Genomic DNA, 19,650 nt, shown 5'->3' on the forward strand with positions numbered 1-19,650 from the left:
TTATCATGTAGCAATTTTATTTTTCCATTAAAATAAGTGGACTACAGCTTAGCTTGAATATTTTTCCTTATACAGACATCTCCATTATCATGGTATTTGTCTGAGTGGGTAAATTAACCTTTTAAAGCTAAAGTAAAGTTTACAAACAACTGGAGGATTGAACATTTTTTCATCTAAATTCTAATAGTATTTTGGAAGTATTCTAATAGTTTTTGGAGGACCTTCCGTTTCCACTCTTAATAGCAGTTTTGGGGGATTATAGTAAATTCTAACTGCCAGAGAAGACTCCTTACACTTACAGAGGAGACCAAATGGCAATTCTGAAAAGCAGAGGCTTAGAAACCAAAAGGAATCAAATGTGATGGCAAGAGTTCACGCTAACTAACTATTTAACGTTTTCTTACCATGTATTTCTCTTTCTGTTCTTTGCTCAGCCCAGAATTTCTTTTCTTCCTGAGTTCAGCAACCTTTTCCTTATATCGTAGCTGCCTCTCTGTGGGTGCCTAAAAGGAAAAAGGAGAAAATTGAGACGCTAGCTGGAAAACTCATTATCTAATTAGTTTCAAAATGAAAACAACAACAAATAAATAAGGGGAGGAGGATGCCAGATGTGTTACAGCTCTGTGAATATACTCTTGGCAATTTAAAAATTCCAAATTGAGTTCCCTCATTACCTGGAGCCCTACTCTTACTGTCAGTTAATGAGTTCAGGAATGTACTTATTTTAATATAAACCCAAACAGAACATACATTAAGGATGAAAATCTCCACAAAAGCAATAGGAATAAAATAAAGATCATTTCAATTCAGTAAGCACATTTATTGAATGCTTACCGTTTTCCAAGTATTAACACTAATACAAAAATGAATAAAAATTTAAAAACCGAGTAAGAACAGAACCCAAGAAAAGACAATGAAGAAAAGTGTAAGCTACCACTTACACTTACAAAGTGCTTATTACTTGCCCAGCACTGGGGATAGGTACCTAATATGCATAATTTAGCTGATTACCCTAATCAGGTAATGACAGATAGGTCTTATTCCTTTTTATTAACAAGGAAATAAAAGTTTAGGGAAGTTACCTGACCTGCTCAAGGAACACTGCTAGAGTAACAGAGTCAAAGTATTCAAATCCAGATCTATGTGGCTCCAAAGTCAAACTTCTCCCTCATCACTATACTTCCTCTGCTATCCACCTATAATCTAACCATGAAAACAGACATCCATATGATGAGCGATGTACGTATAATATGTGACAAGGGCTAAACTGACATTCTGAGAACATTACAACGGGAATGCATAAAGAAGAAATTCATTAAGGGTAGGAGAATTTGGGGGAAGAATTCCTACAACAGCTTAGAGTTGCACAAGTCCTTGAAGAATACACACAATTTCTTCTTGGTATAGGTATAGAGTTCGAGGCAGAAAAGCAGCAAGAGTAAAGACCAAAGGCATTCAGGGAAGAACAAAGAATTAAGCGTAATCAACGGATATGGATGTTCAGAGAGGCACAAGGATTAGGGCAAAGCAGCACCTTGGAATTCAAGGGAAGAAAGAAGAAGGAAAATGATAAAATTAACAAATGTCAAAGGCTAAGGAAAAGTCACTAGTGACCTTGGAAACATGCCAGCAGAGGGGTCTGAAATTGCAATGGGTTGAAAAACAGATGCAAAATGAGGAAATAGAACAACAAGTGCAATCTTTCAAATAATCAGGATTATCTTTTATTATTACTGTTATTATTATTATTACGATTATTATTATAGATACATGATTCCTTCATTTATGAGGTAGAAGTGTTTGTTTCATGAAAATGCACTATTTGAAAATCAAACATGGTTCTGAGTTTCTAAAGACCAGTTATTTAGACATACCATAGCAAATAAGAGGCAGGGATATACCTAAAGACAGACATGGGGCAGGAGATCCAAGACTTGGCTCTTAAACTGAGCGGCCAGAGCTTTAACAAGGCCCGTACCTGGTGCCTGGTTGCATGCCTGTTGTTGTCATCTTGCCTGTGGGACAGCATCCTCTCTTCTATCTGCTTATCCCGGCTCTGTGCTCTCACCTGCAACCATCAACAGCGTCAATAAATCCTCCTGCTTCTAAGACTAATGTTTACTTAGAGCATAAGAATACAAGAATAAATCCCCTGAATTTACATGGTACTTTTGCTTTCAAAGGTCTTCACATTATCACAAAATCTGTAAGATATAGATAAGACAAGCTTCATATTCTGTTTTCTCAGCCATTAACTGAGAATCGGAGAAGTGAAATAATTGCAGCTAAATTGTGGTAAAGATTTTAATTAAGTCTGATGACTCTGAGCCTGGATTCTTTCCACTGTACAATGAACAAGAACAGCGTGAGGAGGTACAAGAATAAAGAAGTACAAAGAAAACGTCAGATACCTGGGGTCAAGTCTATAAGGAAACTTAACTTTGAAGTTATGTGATCTTTGACAAACCAAGTTAGTTTTCATCTCCTGGGAATTGAGGACTCATATCCAACTGCCTATTCAACTTCAACATTAAAACTCAGCATGGTCAGAACAGAACACTGACATTCTCCCACAGGTCTGCTCCACCCCAAATCTTCCCCACATTTATAAAGAACAACACTTTCTAAACAAGTGATCAGGTCACAAACTTGAAGGTCATGCTTGATGCTTCTCTTCCTCTCACACACATTGAATCCATCAGCAAGTCTGTTAGGCAGCTCCCCTCCAAAATATATTCTGAATCCAACCAGTTCCTACTATCTCCATTAGTCCAGGCCACCATCTACTGACTGAACAGCCTACTAACTCATCTACCCTGAATCCACGCTTGCCCGGTCCAGTCCACTCTCCGCACACCAGCAAGCTGTGATTTTAAAAAGGATTTACGAAATTACATCACACCTCTGCTAACGCCCTCCAGATGCTTCCCACGCCGTCGGAACACACACATACTCCTGTGCCAAGGTCTGCAGGTCCTTCATCACCTGGATCCGCGTCGTTTCTCATCACGATCCAGCCACACTGGCCACTTTTGGCCCCTCAAACCCAACAGTTTATCACCATCTCATAGCCTTTGCGCCTGCTCTTCTTCTTAGATCTCGCCTAGATTTTGACACAATTGCCTCTTTGTTTTAAGCCATGACTCAGATCAAATGCCAACACCTCAGGAAAGTCTATCTTAAAGACCCAAGCAAAAGCAGTGCCTATCCCCGTTACCCACCAAACAGTCAATCTGTATCTTTGTCTTTTTGTTTCTCATATTTATCACGACGTGAAATTCTTATTTCCTAATTTGTGTTATTTTGCTTCCCCCCATAAGAATGTACACACCCCATGAATGCAGTAGCCTTTCATCTCATTTACAGAATCCTCAGCTACCTTTAACAGTGTTTGGCACATGTAGTCAGAAATCTAGAACTGAATAAAAATGGTCACATCACTGATGGCAATAGTTTACCAGGAAACTCGGAGTAATCACGTATCTGCAAGTACTTTACAAACTTCAGAGCTTTTAATAAATGTGAGGAATTCGTCTAATCTTTCCATTTGGGATTTTAAATGTAAAAAGATGCATCTTTCAGAAATTCTCCTGTCCTCCAAGCATACGTTCCAGTCATAAAGATTGATTATGCTGAACCTGATTCCCCTTGTGAAGAAAGAGCACAAAAGAAGAAAAATTCAGGAAATGCTTTCCTTTTTTCAGAATTTTCTTCCCCAAACTGAAATTTTGCTTTTTTAAAAATAAATTGCTTAGGGTAACATGTTCATATTGCTCCAAGCCAACAAATTTAAAAGTTACACTTTAGGAAGACTTTCCTGTAAAACCACGGACAATAGCAGATGATCCTATTTAGAGATAAGTGGTAGAGATCACACAGAACACAGCTATTTGCAGAGAAAGAAGCATCTAATAGCTTGTCAGCGTTGATGCAGATGTTGGCAGAGCTGGACCTGTTTTGATCTGGTCTCAGACTAATGGGAAGATAGTAAGAAGACCTACCCCTTACTCTTACACAGAGCACAAGAAACTGCCTTGCTTGTACAAGAGACCTGGGATGAAGAAAGTAAGACTAAGTGTCTTCAACCTTCCATATAAGCATTGAAAGCATACTACTGTGCTGAAACACATAAAGAAACAGCCCATCCTGTGGTTGACTTGTAAATAAGAGAAAACATTTCTAAATCAGGGAGAAGTAATGTTAGTTGGGGAATCTAATTTTTCTCAGGATGAAACTGCTTCAGACAGAAATAAACCTGGGCTCATTAACAAAACAACTACAAAAGCAATACTTTGGTCTAACCAGCTACTACCCAAGTAATCCATTCAATTAATAACATTTTCAACTCTGGCTTCCCCATAATTAGTTTTTTTGTTTCCATCCTTGGTAGCAGCAACCCATATAGAAACATACAAAATAGGACTTAGGCACTACTCCTAACTCCATTATTCCAAAATCCCAAAGGTTATTTAGGAGTACATTTTTCAAGAATTTAAAACAAGAAATAGCCAAGAGATGTAACATATAGATGATGTATTACAGAATTGTACACCTGAAACCTATCTAACTTTACTAACCATTGTCTCCCTAATAAACTTTAATTAAAAAAAAAAAAAAAAAAAGGAAATAGCCAAGAGTAGGTGTGATTGAGAGTAACAAAAAGGAAAAGTATCCCATAGAAGTAGATGGAGAAAGAGAAAAAAATTATAGAAAACTTTTTTGAAGCAAATGTCTTCATACATTTATAAGAAGAGAACCTAATGCATAAATATTGAGACCAAATGTTTACGCAAATTAAGTCCTTAAGGTGGAAAAGGTCCCTAGTAGTCTTTTGAAGTTAATTTTCAATGAAAAATAACATACTACAAGGTGATGTTCCAAATATTCTATAGACGATCTTGTTAATTTCTTCCAAAGCACTCATTATATTTTATAATTAATTCTTTTACTTGTTTGTGTTTTTTTTTTTTTTTAAGTTATTTTTTAATGATGTTTCCTCCACTGGAATTCAAAAGCAAGGACCTTGCCCACTGGATCCCTATTGTTTAGCCAAATGCCAGGCAAATGGTAAGTGCTCGATAAGTATATGTTGAATAAATGAGAACACAATTACCTTGCATTCGTCAGCTGAGAGGTTATGATAGAGTGGGCATCCTGAGATGGAGAAATGTCTTTCGTGTTTTCCTGTAAGGTGTCCTGTTGAAGGAGAAGAAAACTTAATTTCAGGACAGAAGATTTAAGTTTAGAAAATGATATTATTCTCCACAACAAACCTGTTTTTTTGCTGTATCATTTTTATCAAATATGTCTGATCAAACAGATTGAATCAGACAGACTGAATCCATCAAAGGTAAGTGCTACTGGAGCCATAACTTGTAGCCACAATAAATTCTTTTCTTCCATAGGTTGGATCTGGCAATATTTGAACATACTTGCTATGTTCAAAATAAACTATAGTTCCTTCTGCTCTGATGATGTAGTTCTCAAATTACAAAATGTCATAAAGCCATACATTTATAAAGGCACAAAATTACGATCAAGAATATTCTCTTGGGCCGGCCCAGTGGCTCAGGCGGTTAGAACTCCATGCTCCTAACTCCGAAGGCTGCGGGTTCAATTCCCACATGGGCCAGTGGGCTCTCAACCACAAGATTGCCAGTTGGACTCCTCGACTTTCGCAAGGGATGATGGGCTCTGCCCCCTGCAACTAACAACGCCAACTAGACCTGGAGCTGAGCTGCGCCCTCCACAACTAAGAGTGAAAGGATGACAACTTGACTCGGGAAAAAAAGTCCTGGAAGTACACACTGTTCCCCAATAAAGTCCTATCCCCCTCCCCCCAAAAAAAGAATATTCTCTTTTGGTGAAATTTAACTTTCCTATGCTAAACAGATCAAGTAGTATGTGTAACAAGTGTACTTTCCTTTCTATTATGCAATCCTATCCAATCTGAATTGAACTTCTTTCAATAATCAATAGAAACTTACGAAAAAATGAAGAAGGAAATGGCCTTTTCCAACACGTAAGTAAATATATTTTGATAATTTTGGAACAGATTAAACATATTCATTTTTTGGAGGGGGGGGCTGCTTTTGTTTAAAGATTTAGGCTTCTTCTATAAACAAACTTTTAAACAGGTTGTTTGCACAAGGCCCTCTTGAGGGGAAAATGTTAGAAATCACAATACAGAAACACTCATTTTATCTAAAGCGTATCTCTTCATTTTTCTGTTTTTTATGAGGTTATAATACACGGGGAATTAAACATTATTTTTTTTTTAAAAATCTCTTCAACCGGAGAACTGACTCTGGGTGGTGAACACACAATGGGATTTATAGACGATATAATACAGAATTGTACACCTGAAATCTATGTAAATTTACTAACAATTGTCACCCCAATAAAATTAATAAAAAAAAAAAAAATCTCTTCAACCAAAAGGTTTATAAAACACCTAAGATTGAGAAGGATAGTGAGACAATGCTAATGAGATAAAAAGATAAATTGGCTAAGCTAAATTGCAAGTCTACAAACATTTTCACCTTTGTTTCACGGAAAAAAGACATTTAATTTTGGGTAAAAAAAGACACAGGGATTTAAAAAATTACACAAGATTGATATAATAAGCTTTAAAGGGCAAAAATAGTCCAAGTTCTGGGGGAGAGGAGAATTAATATGATATACAGGTTGCCAGTTCTCTGGGATTGTATTATCAAAAATATAATTTTAGAAATCCATACAATTTATTTTGGACACAAAAAACTACCCTCAATGATCAAACACCATGTATAAAATGTAAAGTGTCACTGCTACAACAAGCCTATTTAGGTATTAGGCATCTATAACTTGAGTAAATTATTCAAGTCATGTCTTATTTTATAACATGTAAACTAAAACCATTCTAATGTGTCTACATAAAAAGTTTAAAAAATGATAGATGGGGCCGGCTGGGTGGCTCAGGCGGTTGGAGCTCCGTGCTCCTAACTCCGGAGACTGCCAGTTCGATTCCCACATGGGCCAGCGGGCTCTCAACCACAAGGTTGCTGATTCAACTCGAGTCCCCCAAGGGATGGTGGGCTCTGCCTCCTGCAACTAAGATTGAACACGGCACCTTGAGCTGAGCTGCCACTGAGCTCCCAGATGGCTCAGTTGGTTGGAGTGCGTCTTCTCAACCATAAGGTTGCCAGTTCGACTCCCGCAAGGGATGGTGGGCTGCGCCCCCTGCAACTAGCAACGGCAACTAGACCTGGAGCTGAGCTGCACCCTCCACAACTAAGACTGAAAGGACAACAACTTGAAGCTGAACGGCACGTGCCCCTCCACAACTAAGACTGAAAGGACAACAACTTGACTTGGAAAAAAGTCCTGGAAGTACACACTGTTCCCCAATAAAGTCCTGTTCCCTTCCCCAATAAAATCTTTAAAAAAAAAAAAAAAAAAAGAGATGCTCTATTGACCCAACAATTCCACTGCTATGAATTTATCCAACAGTGATTCTAGAAAGACACTAAAATACGTACATACAAGGCTATCGATTACAGTATTGTTCAAAATAGCTACAAATGAGAAGTAATCTAAATATCAATCAACATGGGAATATTTAAAATAATTCAGAAACTACCAATACAATGGTATTCTCGGTATCTTTTAAACAGATGGACCTCTAAGGGCTAATAATGTAAAATACCCAAGATGTCAAGCCAAAATTGTTATTTTCCTCATTATGAATCATAACAAAAAAGAAATATATGTACATATACACGTGTGCTTATATATGTACAGAAACTTACTAGAAACATTCATAAAAAACTACCAACAGTAGTTTTATATCTGGAGCATTGCTCTGGGAATATGAGTGAATAACTTTTATTTACGCACTTCAAGGCCTTCTGTGGGGTTTTCAGTTTTCACAAACACATAATACTTTTATACCATAATGATTTTTGTTAAAAAGTTAATGACATTGTTTTGTCTAAAATAATGAGTAAAACAGGATCAAGAATAATTTTGGAAACTCAGGTTCATACTTTTCAAACTCTGCCCATACATTAAAACCAAAAGTCAAAGTAAACGTTCCTCTGATGCAAGAGTTTATATTTACCATCTCGCCTACCTCATTAAAGGGGCTAAGTCCTGGGCATAAATAACACACAATCAGGCCCCTACTCTGACCTCATCGCCTTCTCTCCATTTTGGTCACTCTGCCCCAGACATATTGGCCCCGAAGTGTGCCTCAAACTGCTTAAGCATTCTCTTGCCCCAGATCCTTGACACTTGCTGTTCCCTCCTACCCATAATACTTATCTTTATCGCCCAGATACTCAAATGGCTCCCTCTCTCACTTCTTTCAGGTTTCTGCTCAAATGCCACTGTACCAAAGAGGCTTTCCCTAACTACCATGTTTGTGTGTGTATGTGTGCATACCCAGGCATGTACCCTCTTACACTCCTTACTTTCCCTCATAGCATATGTCTCTAGTTGACGTGTTATGTATCTATCTCGTTTGCCTTCCCCAGCTAAAGACTATAAGCTCCATGACAGTAGGGACTTTGACATATTCACAAGTACATTGAGTAACTGATTAAACATAGTACATAAAATAAAAGTAACAATTTTGGGATGCATAAACAGTGACTAGCAGAGGTCAGGAAAGTTCCTTTCCTTGCTGTGTGGCTAGCAGTCCTCTTACCCTCTTAAAGCACATGAGCTCTTTCTTGTACTAATGCTTATATGTTGTCTGGTCTTAGTTTTTCATTATTCATCCCAAGAAAACTGGAACTGACTTAAGCCTCAAACAATTATCTTGAGTAACAACTGGTATGGCATTCAGAGGAATTTCTGCTCTATTTTATGCATTTTGATGGACTGAATTTATTTTAGAAACTGCTGCTATGACTAGCAAAAAGATCCAATAAATAAAACACTAAGGAAAATGTACTGACGGTCTGCAAAGCAGCAACTTACTCTATTCTACTTTTTCTGAATTGTGGCCACAATGAGATATAGACCCACTAGTGAAAGGCCCCTTATCTCTCAATCAGCGTCTTCCAACTCCAGACAAAAGCTTAAGCCCAACATTTGCACCGAAACTCATCTAGGGAGCACAATTAAGGTTTAAACCATTACAAGAATACCTCAGTAAGGGGTAAAAGTTTGTCCTAAGAAAACAAGGAAGCACTCATTCATCTGAGAATAAGTGTTTATCTAATTAATACTTACTAAGTATACAAAGCCACAAGACCTAAAACTACTGAAGTCACAAAAGGCCAGGGTCTCATCTGTACTCTTTTAGCTTCACTGCCTCTTGATAAGCATGTAATCTGTTTTTCTCATTTCCTAAATAGCTATGAGCATACAACTATCCTGCACCTTTAATCCTCAGTAAGCTTGAACTATGCACCATACATTAGGTTGGTGCAAAAGTAATTGCAGTTTAAAGGTTAAAAATAATTGCAAAAACCGCAATTACTTTTACACTAACCTAATATTTGGAGATAACTGGTCTTGTTTCATTTTTGCTGGAAAAAAAGAACTTTTCACTGGGAAAAGCTCTCAATAAACTAAATGGTGCATCACACTTAATTTCCTTGCAACCAGATCTATTATTATGGACAACAGGCCAAGAAACAGAAATGCTGTTATTCAAGTGGGCCATTATTACTCGAGCGTGTGATCACTGAAGAGCCAAAGAAGCTGGCTCGCAATAGAACACTAGACATTTCTGGGTGATCCACAGAACACAGGATTTCATAAAGCTGGGGCACACTCACCTAGAGAGTTACAGCCTGGTGTAGGACACTTCATATTAAAATTGTAGCTTTCATGGAAGCGACGGCGCTTGGGACGATGAGAAAGATCGCTGCCTGAGTCCTTCAGGGACATGTCCTTAGCAATGCTCTCATCATGAGACACATTAGGGCTGGAGATGTCTATATCAGACTCAGAAGAAGGTGCATTTCCAGTTGGAGTTCGAGGTGGCGATTCATCATGATCAGCTGTATTTTTAGTTTCTAAAGTAAAAGCAATTGGTAGAACTTGTAAATGGGTTCATTTACTTTAGAGGTTTACTCTTCAGAAGTTTATTGGCTTCCCAGATCCTCTTTCTATATTTAACCAGTAGCTTTTAGCCATTTGTCTGCTAAATAAAACAGAAAAATGAACACTGTTCCTTTTGTGCAACTTTAAATTCTGACTAAAATTAAATTTGGGGTTTACCTAATACATTTCACTTATCTGTGTTTCTCCTAAGCCCCCAATCATGGGTAATCAAAACTGGATGGAAATAAATTTTTTAAAACATTACCATCCCACTCTCCTTCCAGGAGACACACAGGATGGAAGACAAATGAAAATGGTTCTTTCTAGAAGACACTAAACAGACTTGCTGTGAGTGTAAACAGACTTGACTCTTGAGTTAGCTATTGGGTCTCTTATAATTCCAGACTAAGCGAGGCCAAATAGACGCTGACTGTCCATCTCAAAGGACAGTTCCAGCCAATTATTTGTGGGTGAGTGGCCACCTAATGTTCCAAGAGCTTTCCATTTCTTTCTAAAAAAAAAAACTAGTAACCAAGGTTTTTATATGAAATCTCTGTATTTTCAAATATTAGCAACAAAAAAATGTATTTCTTTTTTTAAATGTAAATACCATGCAAGCAAACCAACCAACCATGTTGGCAGGCTAGAAGCTCATCAGTCTCTCAAAGGCCCGATTTGGGCTGGTGAATTACAATCTCAATAGCTTACCATTCCTCATTACTGAATAACGCCTCTTCTCAGAAATTCAAAGGTCAATGGACTGATAAGCATGGCTATAAGAAAATCTAGTCTAAGCCTTCTTCATTTGTGGTAAGAGGTACCTAGTCTTTTTTGCTTACTGCAGGCCTAATACATCCAGCTACTCTGGATGTCAAGAATACTCTTAATACCAAACTGTCCTCATCAAGACATAAGAAAGGAATCAGGCAAACAGCATTCACCTAGCTGAAATTTTGTCAGTATCAGGCATTTATTTGCAGTGGCCCCAAGCCTTCCTTAAGAAGAAATTGACCAGAGTGTCTCTGTAATGGGTCCAAATCATATCATACCCACTCACCTCTGTCTGAAAAGTCAACCACTTGTTCAGTTTCTGAGCCAGATGAACGAGTCTGCCGAAGAGGGTATTTTTTTGGAGTCACTGGGGTAGGCTGCTGCTGACTTCGGGTCACTCTCCTTGTAGAATAAGCAGGCTCCTCAGTGCCAAAAGACTGTAAATTTCTAACAGGACTGGAATCTGATCCCAATTTTAAAAGATAATAAAATAATTAAAGAAAAAAGAAGGAAATCTGTTTTATTTTCCACCCACATGATTTATTACCATGTAGGCCCTCTTCAAATTTTACAAAATCCAACAAGTCTTTAAAATATCTATTTTATTAAGTGAAACATAAGCAAAAGAGCCTAGAACAGGTATAGAGATGCAGTATCATACAGAATATAGTTTATGTTCTGGAATCAAGGCTGAACAAGATTCAGTTTCACTCCAGCATACCACCTAGCTGTGGCATCTTGGGCAAGTTAATCTCTCCAAGCCCATTTCCTGATCTACAGAAAGGGGAAGATACTAGTAGCACATTTCTCATGTTTGCATTCCTCACAAGGAATAAGTGACGTAAGTCATGTAAAGCACTTAACGTGATGCCTGGTACGTAGATCTAGTACTTTATAAATATCAGCTGTATCCTCTTTCTTCCCTTACTCTACCCCATCATAAAAGAGATACCCTATTACTAAGGGTATAACGATATACAAATATTTCCTTCCTTGAGGGATCTCTTTTTTCCTTCCTGATTACCCTCTGATGCCCTGAAACAAAAATCATAATAGATTCATAAAGGATAAGGCAAGATCACAGCTTTTAAAATTCTCTTGGATGGCAAAACCTATGCTGAAGCACCCAGCAGCTTTTTTACATCTACTAGCTGATGATGCTTAAAAAAGGAATAAAGGAAATTCAAAGCTGAAATTAAAGCTTATTTTAAACAAGGGAAAAAGGGAAATTCTCAAACCTGTGTAAAAGTTAGCACACAGCTAGGTTATCAGTTTGCACACCTCCAGGGGGCTCCCTTTACAGTATTTTGTTTTAGAGGGGGCCACCTTACACAGACTACATTGTGAATGGTGTCCTTAGCAACTGTGCAACTCCATGATCATGAAGTATAATAATTAGAAAGAGACCCAGAGCTCATGTTATTTCCTAGCTGTTTTGAATATTGAAAACTTTGGTGTTCAGGGCATGGCCAATTACACTTTCTAAGAACATTATGCCCTTTCCTTTGAATATTCGTATACTGTTCCTTCTGCCTATAATAACACTTTCCCATCTTTCAACTTGTAAATTCCTACTAGATCCTTTAAGATTTCCATCTGAGAATCCTGCCCTAGTTTGGCTGCCCCATATCTGGGCTTTCATAGTCCTCTATGCAAACCACTCTCAGAGCCCTTACCACAATGCATTACAATGATGAGTTTATGTATCTCTCACTAAACTGTGAGCTCTTTGAGGGCAGAAACTGATTTCTCTCATGGCATTCCAGTTCATAGTATAGTACCTGAATTATAGTAGCCATTTATGAATATTCTCATTGTGCTAAAAACAAAACTTAAGAAATCAAGAGACAAGAATTATACTTTAGCTGAAATGTTAAATTCAAACATAAAGTTTTTTTTCTCTCTTCTTGCAACATGCTCACATAGCAGTAACCAAATCAGCACTATTTAAGTGCTCAAAGTATATCACATTTCTCCCCCCTTAATCTATTATCATCTATTGATTATTAGCTTTCTATATTAACTGCAACCTTCTTTCCACCTTATGAGAATCCAGAGCAGAGCCAGGCAGGGTCAGGGGTACCCTGCAAATCTAAGCCTAGATGGCTACTTGCACTAGAGAACCTTCCAACACCGAAATTCTCTATTGTTTACTACTACCAAAGCAAAATTCTGGGCACTTACAACTAATAACTAGGTCAACTATTTATACCTATTAATTGCGTATCTGACTATATATTACAACCTTAAACATTTGGTTTTAGAAGTACTGGGCCCCTCCAATAATGAGTTCAAGGGTCTACTTTAAGACCCTAACAAAAGGAAAAGATAACACCTAAAAAACAAAATTAAACGACTCAAGGGCAGTATCATACATCCATTATACCAGACATAGTTCCTTTGGGTCTACAAAATGGACAGCAACCCCAACAGGACCATTTTTAAAGACCTGACACTTTGCAGTCATTTACTTTGCATTTTACCAGATTCTGTCACTACATCAAGCCAAGGGACCAGTTTCCACATTAACCAGCACAATATGATGACCAGTCAGTGAGTTTTAAGACAAGGTCACCAAGAAGGAAGCCTTTACCTTGGGAACTCTGGCTCAGCCGGGCTGAGGAGCGGGTGACGCGGGCAGATCGCCGGGATGTGCCATCACTCTCTGAACTGTCTGTGTGCTCGAGATCTGTAGAAAAATCGGAATCTTCGGTTCCATCTGAACTACTGCCTGCATTCCTCTGTAACACCATAGATCCAGACATTAGCACAGAAGCATTTACTCTGTGGGTTTATATTAATACCAGAAATAAAACGAACTGTGACGCCAAAAACACCAACTTCAAACCTAAAAAAGGATTCCACAGCCAACTTCCTGTTATTTAGAGCATTTAAGTGGAACAACCTACAAATAATGTACCTTTATTAAATAAATGAAGGAGAATTAATTCTTGCTGTATTAAGACAAATTTAATTCTAAAACAAGTCTATTTGGAGGTCAGTATTACAAACTGGAAACAAATGTACCCAACTCAAAAAGGTATGGCTGACATAACCACGCACTTACAGAAAGTCCAAGATAATGAGAAAAATGTTAGTGCTAGACCCCATTTAACTTTAGGGTAGCTGTGGTTCAAAGTCTCCATGAACAGTCATCACATTTTAAAAAGCCATACACTGATTCAAAATATCATGGTCCACAACTCTGATCCCAAAAGAACTTAAGCAAAGAAAGAATAAAATTCTTCTTTCTTATGTTATCTATATTTGAAGCTTCTCCACACGAGTGCCAAAAGTGCTTAAAAAGATAAAAACAAAAAAGGCAGCTTGTACACAAAGACTTGTAGGCATTCAGAAAGAAAATTTTTAGCTTCCTTAGGCATGATTAGCCATAAGCACAGTTTTTACAAATTGAGCGTTAACACTAAACCAGAAAGGGAAGCTTATTTGCTAAAAAAAAAAAATACAGAGCTTCAGATTACAAATCTCCTATTCTTTATTCAAAACCCTTAGGATTGTATTTAGAATTTCATAATTTTTTAGATTTTTAGAAAGGGAATACTTTGCATATATCCTGAAAATAACAGCCCATAATTAAACACATTATTATTTCTACAGGAAAATATATAATCACACTACTAAGGAGACACACAAAAAATATAAGAGGCCTCAGGACAGGTTTTGCCACCAAATAAGTTACAAAACAAGTTACATTTTCAAGAGTTCTTTGTATTTGGGGGCGGGGGAGGGAACTGTGGACCTATTCCAAGCAAGGCACCCAATACTATTCCTGCATTTGGTGAGCCTTAACATAAACACCACCCACCAACGGAGGTCATTTTAGAAGACGTTAAAACATATAAATATTTTATTTGAAAGCCTCTGTGAAAATAAGTATTTCTGCAAAAATGAGCAAGAATACTACCCAGCTTTCCAAAAAGTTCAAGAGTAATCTGCCCAGAAATGAATGGAGGTCACAGAAAATCAAGAGGATGAAGGGGGGTTAAAGGTCATCTGGTCCAATTACCCAGGTACTTGAATCCCTGATTATCTCTGACCCTCCCTTCCTGGCTCTATCCTGGAACTCAGCTCTTCTCTTCAGCTTCCACCACTCTACTCCCCACCTTACTCCAGAGCTGACTTATGTACTACCTCACTTCCCTCCCCTAACCCTTTGTACATATACTTCTAAGTAGAGAATTTACTGGATCCTGTTTTCCCCCATCAGACTGTGATTTCCTTAAGCCAGGGATCATGTCTAATTAATTTCTGAACCCCCAGCAACCAGAACACTGCGAGTAGTCAATAAACATGTGCTGAACTGAATCTGTTCTGCAGTGCTGGCTCTGCCACCGCCTACATGAGTGGCTTGGGACACTCCATTAGGCCTCTGTTTGTTCAGAGGCAAAGAGATGGGGGTGTCCCAAACAGATCTCGTAAGGCCGGCATAAGTTTCTTAATTTACTAAATGCATTTTCTAGGGGCTGTCCAACTAAGCAAATAAGCAAAAATTACGGCTTAGAGGCAATAGGACAGAGTGGGATCCCTTGGGAGTGGGCGCTGGTTCTCTGCCACCCACTTTTCTGCTTTGTTGTGCCCCCCGCCCGGAAAAAAAAAAAAAAAAGAATGCTCCAAAACCCCGCCTCTCCACCTATCAGCATCACTAGCCAGGAGGGCGTGGATTAGTGCCACCCAATAGTGGTCCCGCTAAACCGCGCCCCCACGGGACAGACTGCCAAGCCCAGCCAATCAAGAGAGCAGAGATCGCTCTCTACAGCCAGTCTGAAAGTCGTACCGCCTGGCCCAGACACCGCCCCCGCACGCGGGGAGGTGACCGTTGGGCCCAAATGGGCGGTGTCACTAGCCAATCAATATGCTTCTAGACGTTTCAGCGACCAATTAACGAGAAGAACGCCTCCGAGCCAGGCAAGCAGAGGGCGGGAATAGTTGCAAGTATAGGCCGAGGCCAGGGTCGGGCCCACATTTTTCTGTTAGGTATGGACAGAAGAGAGGGTTGCCAAGCTAGGTTCCGGGGAGCGGGAAGTTGGAACCCAAGGAGTGTGAGGCGTGGCCAACTGCGTCATGTAGCCCAGTCGACTGTCCTTAGAAACCCGCCATCCTTCCTGTCCCGTTCTTACCTTCCTTCGCGGCATTGCCGGCGGCTGCGGCCCGACGGTTCCGATTCGGGCAGCGGCGGCTGCAGCAGTAGGAACGGTGGCTCCGGCGGGCTCCGTGGCGGCCTCGGTAGCAGGCCCAATCCTGCGGACGATCCCAAGTGCCTCCTGCTTCACAGCGTCTAGAGCTTTCTGCGCAGGCGCCGCGGGATGAGGCGCTTTTTCCTTCACTTCCGGCTGAGGCTCACGTCACCTGACGTTACGGGCCAGATGGGTGCTGGGAAGTTCGCTCCTTCTGGTGAGGCTAGTGAGCGCCATGCTGGAATTGGGCACAAGGTAGAAACGGGGGCCAGCCATTTCTAGTTAGGGGAATGGCACCCTTTGTGGACGTGAGTAGCCATTATTGTTTGGGGCAGAAGCCTGTCAGTTGAAGTTAACCGTTCTCATCTTTACCTTGGGCAAAATTTCCCTTCCCGGTGGTTTTAATTTCTGAAATCGAGGCAGGAAACCCCCAGAATTCATCAGGTTGTTGAGATTTAACCCCGTCGTTGCCCAGTTAGCTAAAGGATGTTTCCGTTTACCATACAAACTCAAAGTTGAGATGGGATATTTTGCCCAAGAAACTATCTTAAGAACCACCCTGTGTCTCAGAGTGGTAGGAATGGGGCCTTGTAGAAGGAACAAAAGGATAGGGTCCATCATCAGGAAGTTTCTTGTCTGGTAGAGGAGACATTGTCCTTGCCCTTAGCGGACAGCCAGTAAGTCGTTCACGCCTCCAGAAGTTGTAGCTCCAAAGAATTCCCGGGTCTGTGGTGAGCGGCCACCTCCCCCCCCAGTTCGTAGGGGTCCGAGAGCCCTGCGCGGCCCGCGGAAGGTGGGTGCGTGGGGTGCCGTCCCAGAATCGGAGAGGCAGTGAACCCCCTGTAGCCCAAATGGCCTCTGGAAATCCAGGTGCTTGAGGCAGGAGTTGGGGGAGGTGAGAAGAAGAAGGAATAGTTTTAGTCCAGCTGAAGCTAAAAAAGGCATGTGTATCTAAATAATAATCATAGGGCCTGCTTTGAGAGGGCCTAAGAAGGAGCATTTGCTTAAGGCTGGAGGAAGGCTGGATGCAGAGCCGTAAGAAAAGGCGGGGAAGTGGAGAGCAGGCTTTGAGGACTGAAACTCGTCGGAGGAAAAGCCTTGAGAGGACCAAAGCTTGCCCAGGAGCAGCTGGGTGAAATCCAGGCAAGCTCAGTCATTAAGTTAGGATCCTGGACCCACTAAGATGGAGATTTCCCCCAACTGCAGAGCTAAAGAGCAGAGCAGCAGGGGGTAAACATCTGATTGATGTGCTAAACAGAGGGACTCTGAAGAGTTCGAGTTCCAGACCCTCAGCCAGCATTCTCCTTGGGGATATCCTAGGCGGGTTCTAACCCAGGCGGCTTTTAGTGTTTAGTGTAAATACCTTCGAATAACCTACTTAGGTTGAACTGCACCTAAGAACTTATTTGAATGAGTTGCTTGTTTGTGCATGCCCCCCCCCCCAGCACTTAAGCATTTAATTTCACACTATTACTGTTATTTTGCACTCACTGGTGTGTTCCTGAGCTCATTCTTGGATGTCTGGCTCCCCCACTAGGGGTAAGGAGCTCTTATGTTAAGAGCATTTCTTTTCTTTTCTTTTTTTTTCAAGGAGGGCGCAGCTCACAGTGGCCCACTTGGGGATCCAACCGGCGACCTTGGTGTTACTAGCACCACGCTCTAACCAGCTGAGCTAACGGGCCACCCCGTTAAGACCATTTCTCAGTTCTTTCTTACCATCCTTAATAGTGCCCACACCATGCTCTACCCACAGTAAGTGCTTGCTAGTCAATCAGAATGTGTTTACTGTTTCACAGTCTCTGAATGTATAGCACTCAAAGATGGTGAATTTACTATTTTAGAATAAGATCTTTTCCTAACTTAACCATTCATCATACAAACATTAGTTAATCTCTTTCATTAGATTTTCAAAACTGCAGCTAACAGTAAAAGAATTTACAGTTTCATTTAGACATGATTCTTGTCCTTGGAATGTGTACACTCTGGCGGCGTGAAAAAGCTAACACCAATAGGATAGAAATACAAGGAAAATGTGTACTTGAGATGAAAGCTATATATTTAGAATGGGGAAAGGGGAATCCTGAGAGCTATTTTCTTTCTTCCTTTCTTCTTTTGAACCACACGTAATCTTTACTTCAAGTGTCCTTTTCGTCATGACACAGTTAACTCTTGAAGCCGGAACTGATTTCAAAGGCTTTGACCAGTGCCCTGTCCATCCTCATCTGCCAGACTTCACATTAGGTATCTGTGCTGTTCTTCCTGCCTGGGTACATCTCCCAAGCTTCTTTAAAATTTACTTTCTTCGGAAAGTCCTGATTTATTATTTCCTAGGTAGTAGAGCATGCTACGGTATTTTGCACTTACTGCTACATTTACACTTTTCCTCATACAATTTGGTAGCTGTTCTGTCCCTCCCAGACAAATAATAGGAACATAGAACTCCTATTTGTTTATTCATCAGCTCTCCTAGTGTCCAGTACAGGGCTTTGATGTCAGACCTGGATTTGAATTTCAGCTCTGCCACTTTCTATCTGCATTGCTCTTGGACAAGTTTTTAAATTTATCTGTGCCTCAGTTTTCTCATTTGTGACATGGAGACACTAATAGCCACCTCACAGGGTTGTCGTCAGGATTAAAGGAGATGATTGTTGTAAAGCACAGTTCCTTACCAAGTAAGTGCTTAGGAAATGGTCGTTGTTATTGATATTTATTATTGCAGTCACCCTAGTCATGGCTATGACATCGTAATGTTTGTGAATATATCTTTATATGGTCTCAATGGCTCTTTGCTTTTGTCTGTTCTACTTCAGCTCAAGAGACACAGAATAATTACCCAGGCATTATATACCAGGCATTGACTCATGCCAATGAAGACAAAACACCGTGCTTCCCAGACCAGTAAGCTCATTGTTCCAAAACACTATGGAGTATTATTAATAGGAAAACAGAAGGATGAGCAAGCTTTGGAAGTGGTGCAGAGGAGTGAGTGGAGTGTTTTGACTGGAGAATTTAGGAAAGGATTTATAGAAGAGGTGAAATAAGAGTGGGATTTCATAGGACAAATACGTTTGCCAGTGGACAAGGAGAATAGGGCTTTCTGTGCAAAGGAAACAGCATGTGTAAAAGCGCAGAGAAGTAGAGCAGTATTGCGTGTTGTGGGGCTGGCTAACGGCATGGTGGAGTTGCCAAAAAAAGAGACAGGAATTATTTGGGGAACAAGTTCATGCAGAGCCTTGAATGCCCTGCTAAGGAGCCTGGCCTGGAGGTGATGGGGAATCTCTGAAGGACTAAGCAGAGGACTCCCACGATCACACTTGCACTTCAAAGATCTCTTTCTGGAAGCCGTGATGGATACTGAACAGAGTGACAGGGAGACCTGAGGCCAGGAGACCAGTTACAACGCTGCTATAATAACATTCCCCGGAGTGGAGAGAGAACTGAACAGGGCAAGGGTAGTGGGGCCAATCCTTTGGGTATGTCCTTGTCCATTTTCTTTCTTGTAACTATATCTTGTCTCCTCAGTTACATTTGTGAACTCCCTAAAAGATCCCTCAATTTCCTTTAAAATGCTCCCCTTGCCAGTAAAATGATAGGTCCCATATTTCAAATAAAAAGTGCAGTTGTTCATTGTTTGCTTCAAAGGCCT

At 40.1% G+C, this 19,650-nt stretch overlaps 2 protein-coding genes across 3 annotated transcripts in view; one reads left to right on the top strand and one right to left on the bottom strand.

The window, feature by feature from the left end:
• The window catches only part of KAT7 (lysine acetyltransferase 7), a 29,733-nt gene extending 13,609 nt beyond the window's left edge, over window positions 1-16,124 (bottom strand). Inside the window, exons 1-7 of one of the 2 annotated variants that reach the window (XM_081029254.1) lie at window positions 15,948-16,124; window positions 13,403-13,550; window positions 11,096-11,272; window positions 9,771-10,010; window positions 5,114-5,196; window positions 1,979-2,068; window positions 405-503 (exon numbers count right to left, since the gene is read on the bottom strand). In XM_081029254.1, the coding sequence (XP_080885380.1) occupies window positions 405-503; window positions 1,979-2,068; window positions 5,114-5,196; window positions 9,771-10,010; window positions 11,096-11,272; window positions 13,403-13,550; window positions 15,948-15,962 (852 nt within the window). In that variant the 5' untranslated portion in view covers window positions 15,963-16,124. The remainder of the gene's footprint in view (window positions 1-404; window positions 504-1,978; window positions 2,069-5,113; window positions 5,197-9,770; window positions 10,011-11,095; window positions 11,273-13,402; window positions 13,551-15,947) is intronic. The other variant, XM_081029255.1, reaches the window with a different exon arrangement.
• Window positions 16,125-16,178: 54 nt separating this feature from the next.
• The window catches only part of FAM117A (family with sequence similarity 117 member A), a 58,208-nt gene continuing 54,736 nt past the window's right edge, over window positions 16,179-19,650 (top strand). Inside the window, exon 1 of the mRNA XM_081029257.1 lies at window positions 16,179-16,221. Coding sequence (XP_080885383.1) covers window positions 16,194-16,221 — 28 coding nt within the window. The 5' untranslated portion in view covers window positions 16,179-16,193. The remainder of the gene's footprint in view (window positions 16,222-19,650) is intronic.

This window comes from Rhinolophus hipposideros (assembly GCF_964194185.1).
Source record: "Rhinolophus hipposideros genome assembly, chromosome: 20".
NCBI lineage: Eukaryota > Metazoa > Chordata > Mammalia > Chiroptera > Rhinolophidae > Rhinolophus > Rhinolophus hipposideros.